Genomic DNA, 18414 nt, shown 5'->3' on the forward strand with positions numbered 1-18414 from the left:
ATTTTTTACAGGGACGAAAATCAAAATGCTTTCAAATTACGAGGGCGGTTTGCATATTTAAGCATATGATAAAACATAAATCACCGAAATATCTATACTTTCGGATCTGCAACATTGACGTCCAAATCATTGCTTGAATTTATAATTGATTGATGTAGATCTTTCAATAGAAACTCCAATTTTTATTTTTTCTGTTACATGACGTAAGTTGATTTAATTTTTTTTTTAAATTTCATTACACTTATGCTTCTAGGGAATGAAATTTACACAGTAGTGCGGTGCCTATATTAAAAACATTGCTACTAACAAAATTCATTATAAATTGCTACTTATGAAAATTCACTATAAATTGAACTTCATTTTACTCCTTCAAGTGCAGTCTGTTCTCTCTCATCCATGGCACTCTCTAGCACCTTTTGCAACTTCAACACTACTCAAACCCTAAGGCAAAACATTGTTGTTTCATGTTTTCCTCAGTTTCATCTCTCTCATAAGCATAAGAATGTCAAGGGTCACCAAATCAAACGAAGGTTCTCACTCATTTCTCTAATTTGTATTCATATCATGCATGTCCATCTCATATTAATTTATATTTTCTCTATCTTTAAGAGAGCTTATATTGAAGAGTGGAGAGTTAGCAACCATTGGTGCCCTCTTCAACTTGAGGTATGTAATTACAATGATACAATATTGATCATAGACTAAATAATCTTTTAGCATATAATATTTGAGTTTTTTTCTATATATTTTTTTTAATATTGTTTCATGTTGTTTATATATGTCCAAAAAAAATATGTGGTGAAGTTTGATTACGTGCTCGTTTTGCTTAGTAGAAGTGATTTCTTGCTCTTCACGGAAAAATTAGACTAAGTTTTTTGTTTGGTTACTAAAATTAGAGTAAGTTTAACTTTAAGAAATTTTGATTTCTGTCTTTTATATTGGAAATAAAAATACATTTAATTAGTTTATTTTTATATTTGGTGCAGTGGTAAAAAGCCAGCATATCTTGGAGTACAGAATAATCCACCATCACTGGCACTGTGTCCATTAACAAAGAACTGCATTTCAACCTCTGAAGATGTCACTAATCTCAATCATTACGCTCCTCCATGGTAAACTTTCTTTTAAACGTTCTTTGAAATTTTTACTAATTAGTTTAGGTTTATTATTTTACACATGGGATTGTCCTAAATTTGCTAAACTTTGTTATTGAAAATTTGGAACGACTGCATTTTATGTGACCTTAATTTTCATCACATTAATATTTTGGTTTGAATTGCTATTAATTGGTAATGGTGCTCATTGAATAATTTACCATGTTTTGAATCTGAATTAGTCATGTGAAGTTGAAAAGGTGCAACGTTAGGGTTGGGTGCTGAGAATTTGTATATCCCTTTAAAAAAATGTGATAAATTCATTCTTTTCCTTGACCAAGATTCATTTTTTGTGTATTCAATTTTCCATATAAATTTAATGCAGTCTCAAAGTTTTATTTTCAACAAGTCTCGAAAGTTGTGTAAAAAAAAAGTCTCGAAAGTTTACACTATAGTAGTAAAAAAAATTCAAAATTTATACTTTATTGAATTATTTACTAGACAGGATACATTAATTACACAATGAATTTAAAAAGTTAATATTTATAGATAATTTTATCAATCTACAGGAACTACAACCCTGAAGGTAGGAAAGATCGTGTAAGCAGAGAAGAAGCAATTGAAGAATTGATAGATGTGGTAATTTTCATCTAAAATCATTAATTTTTCATCTACAATTGTTTCCATCAATCATTTTCACAAAATTTTAACACCATAATGCCGTGACATTTTAATGAGTGTATATTGATTTATAAGAATGTCGCTCCTGATGAATTTTCAAATTAATAAAGTTTAAGAAAAACTATATTTATTTGTGATTTTCCAGATAGAAACAACAATACCACCAGAAAATTTTACACCAAGGATAGTAGACAGGACTGAAGACTATCTTAGGGTGGAGTACCAAAGCCCAATCTTGGGGGTATGTGCGTAATTTAATTCTCTCATAATGAAATTTACCTTATTATTTATAAATTTATGCTAACAAGTATTTTAAGACTTTTGTTGGGTTATAAAGAACCAACTTTAACAATTTTTTTAGTATTCAAACAGTTTGTGGATGATGTTGAGTTCTGGTTTCCACAAGATAAGGACTCAATTGTTGAGTATCGATCAGCAGCAAGGGTTGGGAATTTTGATTTTGATGTGAATAGAAGAAGAATCAAGGTACAATCTCATTGTGACTTATGTGTGTGTCTACAGATCAAGATTGTCTATAGCCTAAGTACATGTTGTAGCTATGTAGTGATCCTCAATCGTTGGAAAAGATCAGACTACTCGTATTTTAATTTCATTAAATCAACTTTAACATATATATTAAAATATAAATCATATGATCGTGATCTAACAATCGAGATTTTTGACTATGTGACAGGCGTTGCGACTAGAGTTGCAAAAGAGAGGATGGGCATCTCAAGACTCAATGACTAGTTAACGATCATTCACATATATACGTTGTATCCCAATACTCAATATGAGCAAGATATTGGAGTGAAATTATTTTTTTGTCTTTGTCATTCATTAGTTAAGATGTTTACAATTTCACCTAAACAGGTTTATTATAGATTCAATTGAAAATAAAATTGGGTATTTTTGGAGATTAATTTCAACTGGTCTGTTTTATTTTCAAGTGGGTTAATGAGGTTCTATGACATCCTTCATAGTTCATATGCTGGAGGTTTGCTTCCAATTCTTCATTCTTTTCCTTTTTCACATGTAATGTGTTTTTCAATTGCCAAGAAATTGTTTAATTTTGCTTTCTTTGCCATTTTCATTCTGACATTTGAAAAAACTTGTTTAATATGTTGTTTTCATAAATCTTTTATATATTGGAAATATTGTGGGGTGAAGTCAATTTACAAAATGGATAAAATTGAAATTTTTATGGTTTATAGGGATAATGCAAGAGTATAGGGTAAAATCTTATGTGTGTAGTGAGATTTTGAACATAAGGGTAGGCTAAAAGTAATGTTTTTTAAAGGGTCAACCCAAAGTGATTATATATGGAACAAAAAGGGGCACTAAAACATGATTAGGAAAAATACGCAAGTGAAAGTACAACTTTTAATGTAATTTTTTGAGAAAGTTTCATGGACCTCCCCTGAAATTTATGTAAATGAAAGAAACATCCCCTTTATTTTTTTCAATATGCACAAACCTCCCTTATTTATTTGATAAATCACGTGTGAGACCCCTTTGCCTAACACCCTTATTGACGACCATTATACTTATTTCTCAATGTAAAGAGGTATGATATTGTTGTTCCTTTTCTGTGTTCCTATTTTCGTTGGTTGCTTAGAAAACTAACAAAAGGAAAATTTGAATTGTTGTTCCTCGACTTGAATTGAATCCTATCCAACAATGTAATTAATTTTCTAAACAGGGGCTGCTGTTAGGTTTAAGATCTTATATAAATCTTGTAATTCTGCTCTTTACCCAACACATTTTACTCATTTTTTACTGAAATTTCTAAAATCTCTCTGTGTGAATTAACTTACGTTAGTTTTAAATCTGCGTGACTTAAGTCACGCTGCGTACTGTTTTAATAGCAAACAGTACCTCATTTCTTCATTTCCCATATAAAATCCTAAAATCTCTCTCAAATAATTCAAATCCGAAATTCCTTCAACTTCAAATCAAACAACACTCCAATAACAAGTAAGTTTTCATAATCAAACACCATTAACCTTTTTATGTTGATATGTTTGAATTTTTCTCTTAAATTAGATTTTTTTTTGTAAGAAATGATACAATGTTACATGTAAATGACTTATATTGTTTAATTGTTTAGATTTTGCATGTTTATGTTGTAGTAATGAGTTTTAGGGTTTATGTATAATTTGCACTTCAAGTGTTTGATTAAATGTTTGAATGGGTTTTTCATTGATTGTTTAATATTTTATGGTGTAGGTTTGAAACAATGACTGATTTGTTCAATGTTTGCATTCGCTTCAACAGTGGGAATCCCCATATGTTCAAGGTTCGGTACATTAATGTCACGTTAAAAGGTCTTAAGGATCAACTAGATGAAATCAACCAAGGTCTCAACCCCGGCGACACAAGGAGGGTGTAATACATTTGGTATGAACATCCAACGTTGGACGACGGAAGAATAACGTTTCATCGGCTAGAATTAAAGAACGACGACGACGCGAGGAGCATGTTCTCGATTTTTTGGCAGCACAACATGTTCCTGTGGATCGATATGTTTGTCACGTTGCTGAGATCGTCTGAAGATATTCTCAAAAGTTTGATTCCGCCAGAACATCGTGATTAGGTAACATCATTATTATGTAGTGTCTTTATTTTGTTGGAATTTAAGTTTAATTCTTGTTAGTTTACTGAAGATGTCGGAATTAAAGTGTAGTATACTTAGGGTAAAGGTTTGCAAGTCTATTTGAAAACTCAAAAGAATAAAGAGAACACAACATGTATTCTGCAAAATCAACTATATAGGTTTTCACATTGAATTCCTTCATATAGGATGAGTGTCACGGAAGGGAATGCACCTCAAAGGGTTCCTTTGAGATTGATCGTGCTCCTCTGTCAATTGAAACTAGTCAGTTGCTAGGGCAGTAAGATTAAACTCAAACCTCCTGGAATGCTTTCATTTATGTCATGACGGGTAGGGATGACAATAGGACCCAGACCCTATGGGCACCCGCAAAAAATACCCGCTATGGGTAGGGTAAAACCCCGCTTTCATAGGTCCGGGTTTGGGTATGGGTAATTATCCGCAAATTTAAATGGATATGGGCACTGTACTACCCAGCCCCGTAACCCGCATATATGTATTTATATAATATGATAAATAATTTATTTATTTTTTGTGCACAATTAATTAATTCATTAATATATTTAACTATTTAAGCCTAACCCTAAAACAGCTTAATGCAACTTAATAAAGACTTTAGTAACAATTTATTATGACTTTAACATGTAACTGCAACTTTTTAACGTATAATTGATGTAAAATATCTATTTTTTCTTTCTTTCTAGGGATATTTTGGATGTTTTTTTATTTGGCTAAATACTACAATTTATACTATTTTATTAGTTGATTTGAAATTTTTTGGATCATAATTTTATTTCAATTGTGGTGTTTTTTATTGTCTTTTCATGGTTAAAGTGCAGGTAATGGGTGCAGGTATGGGCACTTAAGTACCCATAGGGTATGAGGAAAGACATTAAAGTTGTTGTCCACGAGGGTACGAGCTCGAGTACGGGTATTTTTTACAAACGCGGGTATGGGGATGGGTACTATTGTACCCTGCCCATTGGGTACCCATTGCCATCCCTAAATTGACGGGAATGCACCTCTAAGAGGTTTCTTTGAACTAGATCGTGCTCATCTGTCAATTGAATCTTGTCAGTTGGCAGTGCAGTAAGATTCAGCTTAAAGCAACCTCTTGGAATGCATTCATTTTTGTGATGATTCATCTTATATAAGGGAATTCAATGTGAAAACCTATATAGATGATTTTGTAGGATACATGTGTTGTTCTCTTCATTCTTTTGAGTTTTTAAACAAACTTGCAAATTTTTACACTAAATAAGTATATGACACTTCAGTTCTGACGTTTTGCGCAAACTTTCAAGAAATAAATTTAAATCCAACATCAAGATGATACCATATATATTTAGGGATAATGTAATGTAATATAGATTTAATGTAATTGTGTCACTTTGTTAAAATTTATAATACGCAATTTTTATTCGAATTCACGCTAGGTTTATTTAGTCTTGATTCGAATTTATTTATTCAATAAGAAAATTTTATTCGAATTCACGTTGATTTTATTTAGTCTTTATTAGAATTTATTTTTTCAATACGTAATTTTTATTCGAATTTACGATGTGTTTAATTAGTCTTTATTCAGATTTATTTATTTCATATTCGAATTCACTTTATTCGAATTTATTTATTCAATGCGCAATTATAAAATAAATGTAAATATAAACAAAAATAAAGGAATGAAAATAATAGAATATAATCTCATTTTATTAAAATAATGGATACATTTACAATGGAGTAAAACTAAATCTGCAGTAAAAAACCACTAGAAAATCTACCTCCCTGTGGTAAAACTAAATCTAATTCATTTTACCCCAAGAAGGAAGGTTTCTCACCAATCATCTCAAGTTCAAAGTAACCTCTTGAAATCTTCAAAGATGCCTCTTTCTATGAAAGTCAAGGATGAAAAAACAACATTGTTGTTGTAGAAAGAAGAGGAGGGAGGAGAGTGAGGAGGAGAGAATGTGAGAAAGTGTGAGAAATAGTGAAGGTTGGAAGGGTATTTATAGGTTGTTTAGGATAACTAGGTTTTAACTACACTAAATGCAGTTAAAAACGTGTAAAAAAACGTGTAAAATCAATTAAGAAAAGTCAAAAGTCGTTCAAAAAATATGTTCTTGGTGCATGAACCACCGTCCATACTGCGTGAGTTAACATGCGCCACCGGCCAAAAATGCGTGACTTAACTCACGCCACCGTCCAAAGGCGCGTGAGTTAAATCTTGCATCGGAATTTTAGGAATTTCAGTTGGAAATGGTAGTGGGGATTCAGTTTTTCAATTGATTGATTTGAGAGGATGTAAGATTGGTTTTTTGAGAAAAAGGATTAAAGATTGTTGTAGAGGCAACTTCACTTTATATACTTGGAAAAGGATTAAAGAATATTTTGATGATTTTTTTTAATAAAAAACTAAGATTGCTTTTGATGACCTAGTTTCATATACTCGAGTGTTTATTGATTCACGTCTTTGGGTTTTCCATTCAGAGAGTGAGGAATATCATTTCTAGAATAGTGTGTTTAACCTTTTCTCTCTAACGGAATTTGGACGGTTCTAGCGACATGGGAGGTGAATGATTTTTTCGGAAAATTGAGGGGGTGTTTGTTGTATTTACGTTGACCTCAGGGGAGTCAATATAATTATCTCTATTTATTTTATAGTTTTTTATAGCGACATATTGCACTTCTACGTCTATTTTCAATATTTTTGTTTTTTTTTTCTTTCTATTTTTAAAAGTAATTTTATTTATAAAACAAGAGTATTATTAAAAAACAAAAACAAAAAAAATTGGGAGGACAAATGCCAATACCCAATGCAAAAAAAAAGTTTAAATAATAATTAGTTTATGTGAAAAAGTATATTAAAATCATAGGTGTTATTATTAAAACGAACATTAGTTTGTGTGAAATTTTAATTAAATTATAGGTATAAATATTTTTCATTTTCATATTATAACAAAGTAATTAAATATTTATTGCGTCAATTCGTATAGATTAGGAAGAATAGTTTTTATGAAACTTTCATTAAAATTAATTTGATTTTGATTTTTTTTAAGGAATTAATTTGATTTTGATGAAAAAAAACATAGGTATATATAATAAATATTTTGCACTTTTATATTGTAACAAATTAAATTTATCTTTTTGAATAATACCAACAATATAACAAATATAATATCTTTAAAAAAAAGATAACAAATATAATATAAATTCTTATCTTTTTGAATGACACTAACAAAATAAACATTTTTATTGTCAAATTTAAAAGAAGAAAAGTCAGCCTAAAGCAGTCTACTTTTTTAGATGTAGTATAGATAGTAAAATATAAAGGAAATGCATGATTTTTTTATTGGTACAAAGAAATGCATGATTTTTTTTTAGTTGAATTTTTCATTACTACCTTTAAACAAATTTGTTTTTAAGAATATTATAATGTTGGTAGATAGTTTTTTTTTTTTTCTCACAAAAACGAGGTGGTTTCCACAAAAGAAGGAAGTTACAGAAGGAAGGAGGAACGCATGCAGCAGCAGTGGACGTGATGGCGGAAGTGTTGTATTGGATATCAACGTTTGTTCTTATTTTGACCCTTCTTGTTCTCCTTGGTTACCAGGTACGTACATTCATTCATTCTCATCTTTGTTACAATACTAATAATATTTTCACGACAACCCTTTTCTTTTTATTTAGAATTGTATTCATTGATCATGCCCTTTCTTGTTTTTTTGTTGATAAACATGATCATGCAGTCACAAATTCTTGTTCAAGTTGAACGAATCATTTTTTTTTTTTCTGTTTCAATTCTAATTGGTTTTTCTATTTTAATTTTTTCACATCCAGTGTTTTTCAATACAAAAAGAAATGTTTATATAGTTGAATAAGCGATTTAATTGAGGGTATAAGGACATGAAATTTCAATTGGAAAATTAAATAGGCAATTGGATATAATGTCTAGTTTATCAAATGTTTAATTTGCACCAACACTTATGATCTAAGGTGTGTCTGGTGTCCAACAAGTATTAGTGTCTGACACCGCCGTGCCTATGTGGTTTCGGTGCTTCATAGGTACCAATTGCCTATTTAATTTTTCATATTTATACATATTGAAAATTTTCTATGGAAAAGAGTTTTTTAACACTGTTTACTTTAAAATGGTTTTTAGAACAATTTTCTGGAATGAAGGATTTGTATGATTGTGTTTAGTTTCAGCATAGAGAGAGCAACAAGTGATTTGAAGCTAGGATTTGTATAGTTTTTGGCTTCAAGCATGATTTTCACACGCAAATGTATTGTTCAACACTTCAACTCACAAAATGTATCTAAACAGAAACCACTTGACATTCAACTCAATTTCAGTTGAAATCAATTTTACAAAATTAATTAATTCAAAATCAATATTCGTCACCGCATAACCAAACAAACAATGAGTGCTGCATTGGTCTGAATCTCGCTATGTGCATGCTTCATCAGATGTATTAATCATCATTCATCACTATTTCCTTAACTCCTCCATGTCCATATAGTTTGAACTTACGGCCGGAATTTATTTGCTATCTAAGTGCATAAGACCAAATTGCTGCTAACTATTTTTGAATTATTTTTAACATCCCTTGAAAATTTTGATTGCAGCTTATATTGTTGGTGGACTTGGAATTTGATTATATCAATCCATATGATTCAACATCTCGAGTAAACTATGTTATCTTGCCAGAGTTTTTGATAATGGCAATCTTCTGCTTTCTCAATCTAATAGCAGGACATTGGTTTATATTCTTGATAGCTCTCCCTTGCCTGTATTACAATGTGAGCATGTAAGTTTTCTGTTACTTCTTAAACAAGTTTGTGTTCTACTTATCCATTCATGTTAAACTCACAGGTCTTTATTTGTGCTGCCACATAGTGGCTATAGCAGCACAGTTGCATAGCGGAATTTTAACAAACCAGTACTATTCCGCGATATATGATATAATATAAAGTGTTGTCAAATAGCGGTTATGGCAGTGCTATAACATTGTAACATAGTGGAATTTGAACAAACCGCTATTTCCCACAATCTGCGATTGACAATACTGAAATTATTTTATGATATTATAACTATAGAGTTTAGTAAAAAGACAATAGTTATTCTTAAAATTCTTTTACATGAAGGGTGTAGTCTAAATCCAACCCTATGATTTGAGGGATATTCTTGAAAAGACCCTCAAAATTCTAAACATAATTGCGACTCTTAGATTTTAGGTATAACTTAGTCCCATAAAATCGAATTGTAAAGAGAGGATTGCGAAAGCTTTATTTAAGTTGCATCACTAGCCAATACTGGACTTGGACTTTTTCCAATACACCTATTCGTGTCCAAGGCTATTGGGCATTTATTGTAGAAATTGACACCACATTAGGTTTTAGGCCTAACTCATCCCTACAAAATTCGACTTATGAAGTGACAATTGTTTAAGCTTTATAAACTCTTTTAAAGCCTTATCTCTAATCAATGTTACCTTCAATTTTTCAGAATAATGAGGCCCTCAAACACTTCTGAGACATATTTTGATATAGAATATCAGAGTGTAAGAACTATTTGCTTCATTGTAAATAGGTCTTGCAATAATTTTCAATCATAATTCATCTTGTCATATCATAATATTACTCAAAACGCTATGTAAACCTATTTACACTCTTAGTGTATAGTTATTAATTATGCTATACCTATTTTAAAAAAAAGTAATATATGCTATACACAAACACAAGGTCGCAAAACTAGAAAACTATCATCCTCGGTGTCAAAAATTCTCAGTTTGAAATGAGTTGTTAGTACCTATTTACATTATTTTTAGCCTTATTTGACTCGAAAGCTAATATCAGGTACATCAAAAGACAGCACTACACCGATGTAACTGAAATCTATAGTAAGCTGAATTTCGAGAAAAAGAAACGCTTGTTCAAAGTTGCACATCTTATTGTGCTATTTTTCTTTTCCATATTGAGGTATTGTCATTAGAAGTGCATTGTTTTTTGAACTATCATGCATCATTTCAAATGAAAAGTTGGTGACTGTTTTCTCATTTCAATAAATTTTAGCTTGGTTTGGTCCCTTACCGACGACGAAGTGTATTAACCGGTGGCTAACCTTCAAAGCCTGCTGTAAGTTTCCAATACCTGTGTTTGAAGGTTGTGTTATGTTATTCTTTGCATTAATATATCAGCTAATCAAATTCTTGGAATATCGAAGAAGTTACTGCAGGCTGAGACATTCAATACTTTCGCGAGCGAGTTCGTCTTTTGAACCGAATTCAATGGACTAGAACTGTGGTGAGAGTCATGCATGATGAGCTGGGCTTACTAGAAAGTGGAGGTTGAGTAGTTGTGATACATAGGTGAAGTTTTAGATTGTTTCTGTTAGTTGGAGTACTCTAGACATGAAAAAGATGAAGTATTTTTAGATGATAATTATTTAGGTACAATTGGTAGGAAATTTTCTTATATTCCACAAAAATGTGTGTTTGAATTTTGCTAGCAATGTGGGAATATCCATGGCGGATAGTATCCAAGTATATTTGTAAGTGTTCTTTGTGTATTAAAACTTTGAAACCTTACAAGTCTCTAGGATTTAACTCACTTATACTTTTTGTCAATTAAATAATAAGTTTCCAAACAATTTGTGTACATATAATAGGCTATTTTTTTATAAACTCTTCCAAAAATTTAGTATTTATATCATATGATGATAAGATAAATATGTAAATGAAGAAAACTCAAACAAATTATGAATAACATGTGTTAAAACAACACCATTTAAAAAAAATACTGTAAGTGTTAAAACAACAGTTACTACTCAAAAAAAAAAAGAGTGGATTGGTATGCATAAATTTGAGGAACAAAAATGTCAAAATACAAAAACTAGTGGTCCCAACAACGAAAAAGAATATTACTCCTTCTAAAATTAAATATAAACAAAAATGTAATTAGCTATATGAATTAATCTTTTAATTATTACTTTGCTTATATTTTATAATGGAGGGAGTTCAATAAGAACCTAATTGTTCAATTGATTATAAAAGTGTCGGTATGAGTTAACTAACTACTGTTGAAAAATGTCGAGCGTAAATTAATTCCTACTAGATCAAAGAAATGGAAAATTTTGAAAGGGAGAACAGTAATTTTAAATAAAAAATATACAGCAACTAATTATGAGACCTAACACATTAGGATGACTAAGATGTTTTTCATGCCTAACAAACATGTTAACAAAAAGTTATCTTTTTATTCAATGCTTTTAAAGCATGATGCTACGCTACGGCGTTGTTATTGTTCTATAATACTGGCTTTCACTTTTACTTTTTCGAATTATTCATCTCTAAGAATCAATTATTTTGACTAAACTGGCTTTCACTTCAACTTATTCATTCTTACGTTTAAACAAAAACTATCAAGAACCATTGTCCATTACTCACAGAAACTATAAGAACCAAAGCCTCAAGAACAACGAGCTACTAGATTCTAAGAGAGTTGTTATTCATTCCACGGCAACAAACATGATGACTCTAAATTTAGTGGTATCATTAGTAGTTGCCTTGTCTTTTTAGGTCTTTATATGGTAATTCCCGTGTAGAGTTGATTAAGATGTAAACTAAGGGTGTGTTTGGATTGAAGGTTTAGGAGGGGAAGGGAGGGGAGAACTCACTTTTCTTTTTTAAATTACGGACATTATAAAATGATTTTTAGAAAATTGAATTAACAACCTGATAAATGATCATATAATACTTCAAAAACACTTAATTTATTTAAAACAAAAAACATTTTACATTGTTCGTGATTAAAAATAAATAAAAGTGATCCCTCCCCTTCCTTCCTCTCCTAAACCCTCAATCCAAACACACCCTAATGAAATGATTTTTGCATGTTTAGACACACGATTAGTTAGTTTTTAAATTTTTATGTACAACATGCTATTAATGAAATGTTATAAACATTTTGAAGTAAAAAAAAAAGTTCTTGTTTTTTCTTAAAGTAGCTTTCACGTTTTTCATCTTTATTATAAGCAAAATAACTCATTCTTCTCGTATTAACTGTCATTTGAGGTAATGTACGAATCTTTGAAAAAATGTTTATTTTGGTTAATTTACAATATTTTTTTAATGGTAAATATTAGTAGTTAATTGTTAGAATAATTTTTCTTCTCATTCCAACCATTTAGTTGTCTAACATCTTGAAAACTCATCTAAGCTAAATGCAACTATCCAACAAAGTACTTTCTCGGTCTTTATTTATTTATTGGTACAATCCTTGGTCTTTATTATAAGATTCATTTACAAAATTTAAGGATATTAACAAAATTAGTTGTAGCATCAAATTTATCAAAATTGTGAATTATTTTTTAAGAATTAATTTTACATTTAATGATATCATAAGTAACAGAACATTATATCTCTAAATAGAAAATTAAATAGAGGTAATTTTGTAAATAAATTATTAATGCATGTAAAGTTTGAAAAGATGTTAGAACAATGAAATCTCAAACTGAATCTTCTTAAGTTCTTATTTTAATCTTATTATAATAAGAGATAACAAGAGAGTACTCAAGAGTAACTTATGTTGGCAAAATGCATTTAGAAAGGGTGTCAAAGGAAACCACAACTCCACATGGCTTGTCCCTGTCGTGTCATATTGTTTGGTTACCATCTAAATCAAAGAGACATGAAAATGATTTCACGGGGTTTCTTGGATCTTGGTATTTAACACATGCAAATTGTATGCTCCAATATGGCTTATTTTAATGGACACAAGCAACACTTATAAATCATTTTCATACCCTTTATCCAAGTTTATTTTCCTTCATTTTCCAAATTTTTTAATAGAAATGTATAGTACTATGTCCTTTTCAAAATACTAGCATGTGCTCCATTATGATCACTGTTCAATGTTCATCTTTTATTAAAAATAATACCTACCATGAATTAAAATTATAAACAACATTGAATAATATTAAAACATGCAGTTGAGAAACATTGAATCATATTAAAGTTGCAATACCACATTTGCTCCTATATGCCAAACCTATTTCTTTTTCTTTCTAATATGTAATAGTATACACTTTTTTTAGAGGAAATAATATACACATTAAAACATGTAGATTTAGGAAAATATGATGCTATACTAATGAGAAAGAAAAGAAAAAAAAAGATTTCATATGCATCGTCGGCATAAAAATTTCGTACACAGTTAATTTATCATAATCGTTAAATAGTTAAAAACATTATACTTCAATAATAACTACTTGTAAAGTCGTACATATGAATGGTCATGATTTGTCGACGGTGCAAAACTTTTTACACAAAGTGTATCAAAATTAAGCTCGTAAAATTTAAAGATTGAAGCTTGTGACATCAAATTAAGCTTCAACAAATTTAGATTGTAGCAGATATTCATTACATCCAAATTAGCCTACTCATAATACTTGCACATTACAGCATCTACCTACCTTACTAGAGGACTTAATCATGAACTCTACTAGACAAATAAAAATTAAGAAACATAGCTGCAACATACAACATTTAGTCAACTACTTCATCCTAAGGTAATTAGACAATAGATAGCAGGTTTGAAACAATCTACATGACAACACTGGAAACATTAAATAAATAGCTCATCAGTCATGAATGTAGTCAGCAACACCGGAGGATTCGCGATTGCGGGTTGATTATCGTCTTTAATTATCTGGCAAAGATATGTTAATATCAGTTGCAGACTTCATTGAGTCCGGCATGGTGTGCATGTTAACCCAGTTTTCTCGGCGAAAGGCCGAGGGAGAAGTAAGATTTGTGTTTAATGTTCCCGGATTTTGAAGTAGATGTCCACTCATTACATCAATCCTTTCACCATTGGTTGACGGAGGTGCTGAATACACTGCAATAGGTTCGGTAATGGTAGGTGATGCATAGTCAGATTTTGGCTTCTTTATTTTCTGGTCTTGTTGGTTACTTGGCAGAAAACTTCCAACAACCACCTGATAAAATACAGAATATAATGCATTTGTTAGGATAAATAGTTTAATTGAATGCTTATCATATAACTGTTTCGTATAAGCTATAAGTTGTTTTCATAAGCAATCCTGGAGACCTAACGGATAATTGAAAACAACTTATGGACATGTCATTAGTTGTTTCCGTAAATTCTCTCAAACAGGCTCACAAGTTCTTATGCCAGTAGTAGTAAGTTTCAAATAAGTCGATCCAAACAGGCCCCAAATGGATAAATGCGATGTCAAACTTGTTTAACCTTTAAATAAATTGCACATTATACTACACATTGAAGATTACCATGAGTACAATCTTAACAACCAAATCATCCCCCGTTGAAACCCTACCGACAAAAATAAGTGTACATGATTATCTTTAGTACCATAATAAGGATAGGGTGAGAAATATTTACCTGCACAGGAGTGGCAGCTACAAGAAGACCGGCAACTCCACCGCCTACGACACGACCATCAGGGCTTGACAAAGAAACACTCATTCCACCAGACCGGCTTCTTGTTCCTTGGTTGTCGGTAGGCATGAATGATCCGGACAGTGAAAGTATCTCGAAACGACCCTAGGGGATAAAATGAAACATGATATTTTGTATCAATCAAAAGAAAATTCATACCAATAATCAATGGAACTGAAAAACTATGGTTTCCACATGAATGTTGAACTTATACTGAGGTTATACTACAAAGTTACTGTAATTTCTACATGTATGTTGCTCTAAGTTTGTACTTTCAACCGACATTAAAGATGTAAATATAAAAAACTGAAGTTTGAAACTTAAAAGAATGAGCATCACCTCATAGGTCAAAGTTCCGCCAGAAGAATCAGGCTGACGAAGCGTAACATTTGAAATCACGCCACTAGCAGACAGGATGCATATAGCTCGTGGTCCTTGTTGCGAAAAGGATATAACCTTCATTGTAATGTCCTGAAACAATAAAAGAGTGAAGTAAATAATATGACATACTTGTTTCTTCCCAATGAAGAATTAACATTAGATGCATATTTTTAATTTAAAGAATATGTTATCTCTCAAGCGTACCTCACCAGCATTGACAGTAATGATATGCGGCATAAAATTGGTGCCGACCGAGTCACCTTCAGAAGTAACAACAATAGTTATTAAGAGAACTGAGTTGATGTTTAAATTAAGCAATAATGTCCATAAAAAGCAAAGTTGGTAGACAATTTAAACACATAAGTTGTATCTTATGTTTGGTTTAGTTTTTTACTCTGGATAAAATTGCCATGTAACACAGAAAATAATACATACATAGAATACACCTTAAATGTTTGTTCAACACTCTCTTGTTGACACAGATCAACTTTCAAAGAAGGGAAACATCGTCAAATTGAATTGTTTCACTTCACTTTAATACAACAGGATGACTTCTTAAGGTATAAATAAACAAAAATGAGAGCATTTTTCTGCAATTAAATGAAGTGAAAAAGCAAGAAAAATAATTTCGCCAACATGCTATGGTTGGTAACAACAAAGACAAAAACAAAACCATTAAACCATGTCAGTGGCACATAATTTTGACAGCAACATCCCTCGCAGATAGCTCAGTTGGTGAGCTAAGGGACACTGAAAGCGTTTTAAGAAGGATGACCAACGTTCATGATTAGTAACACTAAAGGGTGGTACTTTAAAGCTCTCGCATATGCAGGATTCGGGAAGGGGTCCCACCATTTGGTGTATTGCATGCAACCTTACCCTGTTTTTTTACACGAGACTGTTTCTAGGACTTGAACCCGTGACCTTACAGTCACATGACAACAACTTCACGAGTTGCGCCAGGGTTACCCCTCAGTAACACTAAAACTATCAAATCAAAAATACCTAGAGGATCAGCTCCGGCTTTTTTTGACTGCTTGAACTCCATTCCCTTCGGTTTCCCCTGCTTCCCGGATGAAAATTCATTAGAAAAAGGAGCTGAAGACGAGATTGGCAACGGTGACAATGCCACAGCAGTAACCGACCCGTCTGGCCCATATTTCCTTGGTCTACCTCTTTTCTTCTTAAGTGTTCCTCCATCCATTCCCAGACTCACAGGCGAAACAGTAAGAGCCACATTTCCTGATTCAGGAGCAGTTACATGTTGAGTTGGAGCTTCACTCCTTGGTGCCATATGATAAGTTGATGGAGCTTCTGCTCCTATCACTGTTACTCCAGTGTTGTTTCCTTCTCTCCCCTCCATGCAAATATCAAACTATTCCCTCTTAATACAGTCAAACCAAAATCTGCATGATGCCAAAAACCAATTTAAAATGTACTTAGAAAGCAAATGATACTTTTACGAATAGAAATCGAACTCAGTAATCTGGGATTTACAACACTCGCATACTACGCACGAACCACTTGCGCTAAACTCACGAGGTAAAGCAAATGTCTTAATATATAAAACAAGTCTCATTATTGCATATAAAAATTGAGCACCTTGAACAAGCCCATAAATGTAATAAACCTTCTTGAACATGCTAAAAAGTAGAGAAGAGTAAGTGAAAAACACATCAAAGGGTTTTTGTTTAGCTGAATTATCATAGATCTATTTTTAACTTCATTAAATTAAAAAAAAAAAAACACAAACAACAACAAAGTTGTTTCCTTTCAAGTGTTCAACTTTGAAGCAGTGAAATCATAAATTAATCTTCTAACAAAGGACAAAAATAAAAAATAACCATTAAAAAAATTTAGTGAGATATTTTGTAAATTTATGATATAAAAAACAACTTGGCTAAGAAAATTCTGAAAACATGATTAAAAATAAAAAAATTCAACTAAACATCCATAAAACTTTTGGTTAAACAACTACCTTACTTAAAATAATTCTTAACCTTAAGCTGAAAACAGTGTAAAAGTGATTAAAAAAATCCAAAGCTTTACTATAAACAGAAAAAATAAATCAGTTTCATATCCAGCATTTGCCAAAACTTTCAAAAGACAGAAAGCTGAAACACAAAACTAAAGGAGAGAGAAAAAAAAACATAGTTACACTTGTTTTTGACATACCAAAATCAAACACTGGATATTCTTCAGAGTACAAAGATCATGACATGTCACACACTTCAGCAAGTGTCAAGATATACTTTAAGCTCCTTCCACAACTTAACTAGTTCACTCAAATAAAAAAGTGAAAATCAAATTAAGTACAAAAAAAAAAGTGGAAAAAGGTAAGAAACAGCTGGCCCAGAAATTCAAAACCAACTTACTTACAAATTTCAGAAGTTGAAAAAAATTCTGTTGGCTGGTTGATTTTTCCAAAGCTTCTTGAATTGAAAAATGGGAATTTTTTAATATGAAAAAAGCTGTAAAGTTTAATACTAGTAATATAAATTAATAAATACCACAACAACAATGTTCAAATAATAATAGTCAAGCAGAAAAAACCAAGGGTAATAAAGTAGGTAAATATTTAAGATTTTTTTTTTAATAAAATTGCTAAGCCCAATAAATAGAATTTAGTTAAGAGCAATTTCAGGTCCGTGAGGGCAATTTAATTTTTTAGGTCAATGTCTAATATGGTAAATTTGTTTTTTAAAAAATAATTATATATTATTAGATGGAAAATAAGAGTGGTGACTTTTTCTTTTTCTTTTATCTTTTCTACAATTTTTTTAGTTTTTTCACATAAGAGTTCCAAGGTCAGTGTTAGATGGCCAACCATTCTATGGCAGATGACCTGCTTTTTTCTTTTTCTTTTTTTGATAAAATTATGTCGTTTTTTTTTTTTTTGCTTTTGTTTAAGGCATATTTATCAATTTTTTAAATTATTTTAGTGAAATAAATATAATTATTAAAAAATTGTGTATGTCTTATTTTAATACATTTTTATAGTTTTATCATTATTTATTCAATAAAGAATAAATCAAAATGAAATTTAAAATAATTAAGGAATTATATTATATAGCATATACAGGTAAAATAACAGCAACATGTAATTACAAATTCCAAAATAAAGATCATAGGAAATATATTTCCTATACTATTATATTTTCAGCGTGC

General features: G+C 30.9%; 3 protein-coding genes across 7 annotated transcripts; 2 read left to right on the forward strand and 1 right to left on the reverse strand.

Annotated features, from left to right (window-relative positions):
- The first annotated feature begins 262 nt into the window (after nt 1–262).
- On the forward strand, nt 263–2724 carry LOC25498872 (uncharacterized). The gene is made up of 7 exons (XM_013593840.3): nt 263–530; nt 610–666; nt 987–1112; nt 1664–1733; nt 1921–2016; nt 2148–2261; nt 2470–2724. The coding sequence occupies exons 1-7, from the start codon at nt 397–399 to the stop codon at nt 2527–2529; spliced, it is 657 nt and encodes a 218-aa protein (XP_013449294.1). The 5' UTR covers nt 263–396; the 3' UTR covers nt 2530–2724.
- Nucleotides 2725–7911: 5187 nt separating this feature from the next.
- Nucleotides 7912–10495, forward strand: LOC25498873 (protein cornichon homolog 3). The gene is made up of 4 exons (XM_024770108.2): nt 7912–7996; nt 9013–9194; nt 10243–10365; nt 10459–10495. The coding sequence occupies exons 1-4, from the start codon at nt 7925–7927 to the stop codon at nt 10493–10495; spliced, it is 414 nt and encodes a 137-aa protein (XP_024625876.1). The 5' UTR covers nt 7912–7924.
- Nucleotides 10496–13718: 3223 nt separating this feature from the next.
- LOC25498874 (AT-hook motif nuclear-localized protein 1) lies at nt 13719–17778 on the reverse strand. Of its 5 annotated transcripts, none has more exons than XM_013593842.3 (7): nt 17626–17778; nt 17422–17521; nt 16252–16652; nt 15451–15506; nt 15205–15336; nt 14809–14970; nt 13719–14383 (listed from the first exon to the last, which is right to left on the reverse strand). In XM_013593842.3, the coding sequence occupies exons 3-7, from the start codon at nt 16607–16609 to the stop codon at nt 14087–14089; spliced, it is 1005 nt and encodes a 334-aa protein (XP_013449296.1). In that variant the 5' UTR covers nt 16610–16652; nt 17422–17521; nt 17626–17778; the 3' UTR covers nt 13719–14086. The 5 variants fall into 5 exon arrangements, with proteins under 5 accessions (XP_013449296.1, XP_024627314.1, XP_024627315.1 ...); XM_024771546.2 differs by having other exon boundaries at nt 17622–17765; XM_024771547.2 differs by lacking the exon at nt 17422–17521 and having other exon boundaries at nt 17626–17776.
- Nucleotides 17779–18414: the final 636 nt, after the last annotated feature.

The sequence above is a fragment of the Medicago truncatula genome, chromosome 7, assembly GCF_003473485.1.
Source record: "Medicago truncatula cultivar Jemalong A17 chromosome 7, MtrunA17r5.0-ANR, whole genome shotgun sequence".
Taxonomy (NCBI): Eukaryota; Viridiplantae; Streptophyta; class Magnoliopsida; order Fabales; family Fabaceae; genus Medicago; species Medicago truncatula.

Bases quoted from the DNA above. Each gene is read 5' to 3' on its own strand.
- LOC25498874 (XM_013593842.3), bottom strand. From the start codon at position 16,609: ATGGAGGGGAGAGAAGGAAACAACACTGGAGTAACAGTGATAGGAGCA. The intron at 14,971-15,204 runs GTGATGCTCATT...TTTATCCCCTAG, and splicing joins GCGGAACTTTGACCTATGAG to GGTCGTTTCGAGATACTTTC. The intron at 14,384-14,808 runs GTAAATATTTCT...GTATTTTATCAG, and splicing joins TAGCTGCCACTCCTGTGCAG to GTGGTTGTTGGAAGTTTTCT.
- LOC25498872 (XM_013593840.3), top strand. From the start codon at position 397: ATGGCACTCTCTAGCACCTTTTGCAACTTCAACACTACTCAAACCCTA. The intron at 1,734-1,920 runs GTAATTTTCATC...GTGATTTTCCAG, and splicing joins TTGAAGAATTGATAGATGTG to ATAGAAACAACAATACCACC. The intron at 2,262-2,469 runs GTACAATCTCAT...ACTATGTGACAG, and splicing joins TGAATAGAAGAAGAATCAAG to GCGTTGCGACTAGAGTTGCA.
- LOC25498873 (XM_024770108.2), top strand. From the start codon at position 7,925: ATGGCGGAAGTGTTGTATTGGATATCAACGTTTGTTCTTATTTTGACC. The intron at 9,195-10,242 runs GTAAGTTTTCTG...AGCTAATATCAG, and splicing joins CTGTATTACAATGTGAGCAT to GTACATCAAAAGACAGCACT. The intron at 10,366-10,458 runs GTATTGTCATTA...AATAAATTTTAG, and splicing joins TTTTTCTTTTCCATATTGAG to CTTGGTTTGGTCCCTTACCG.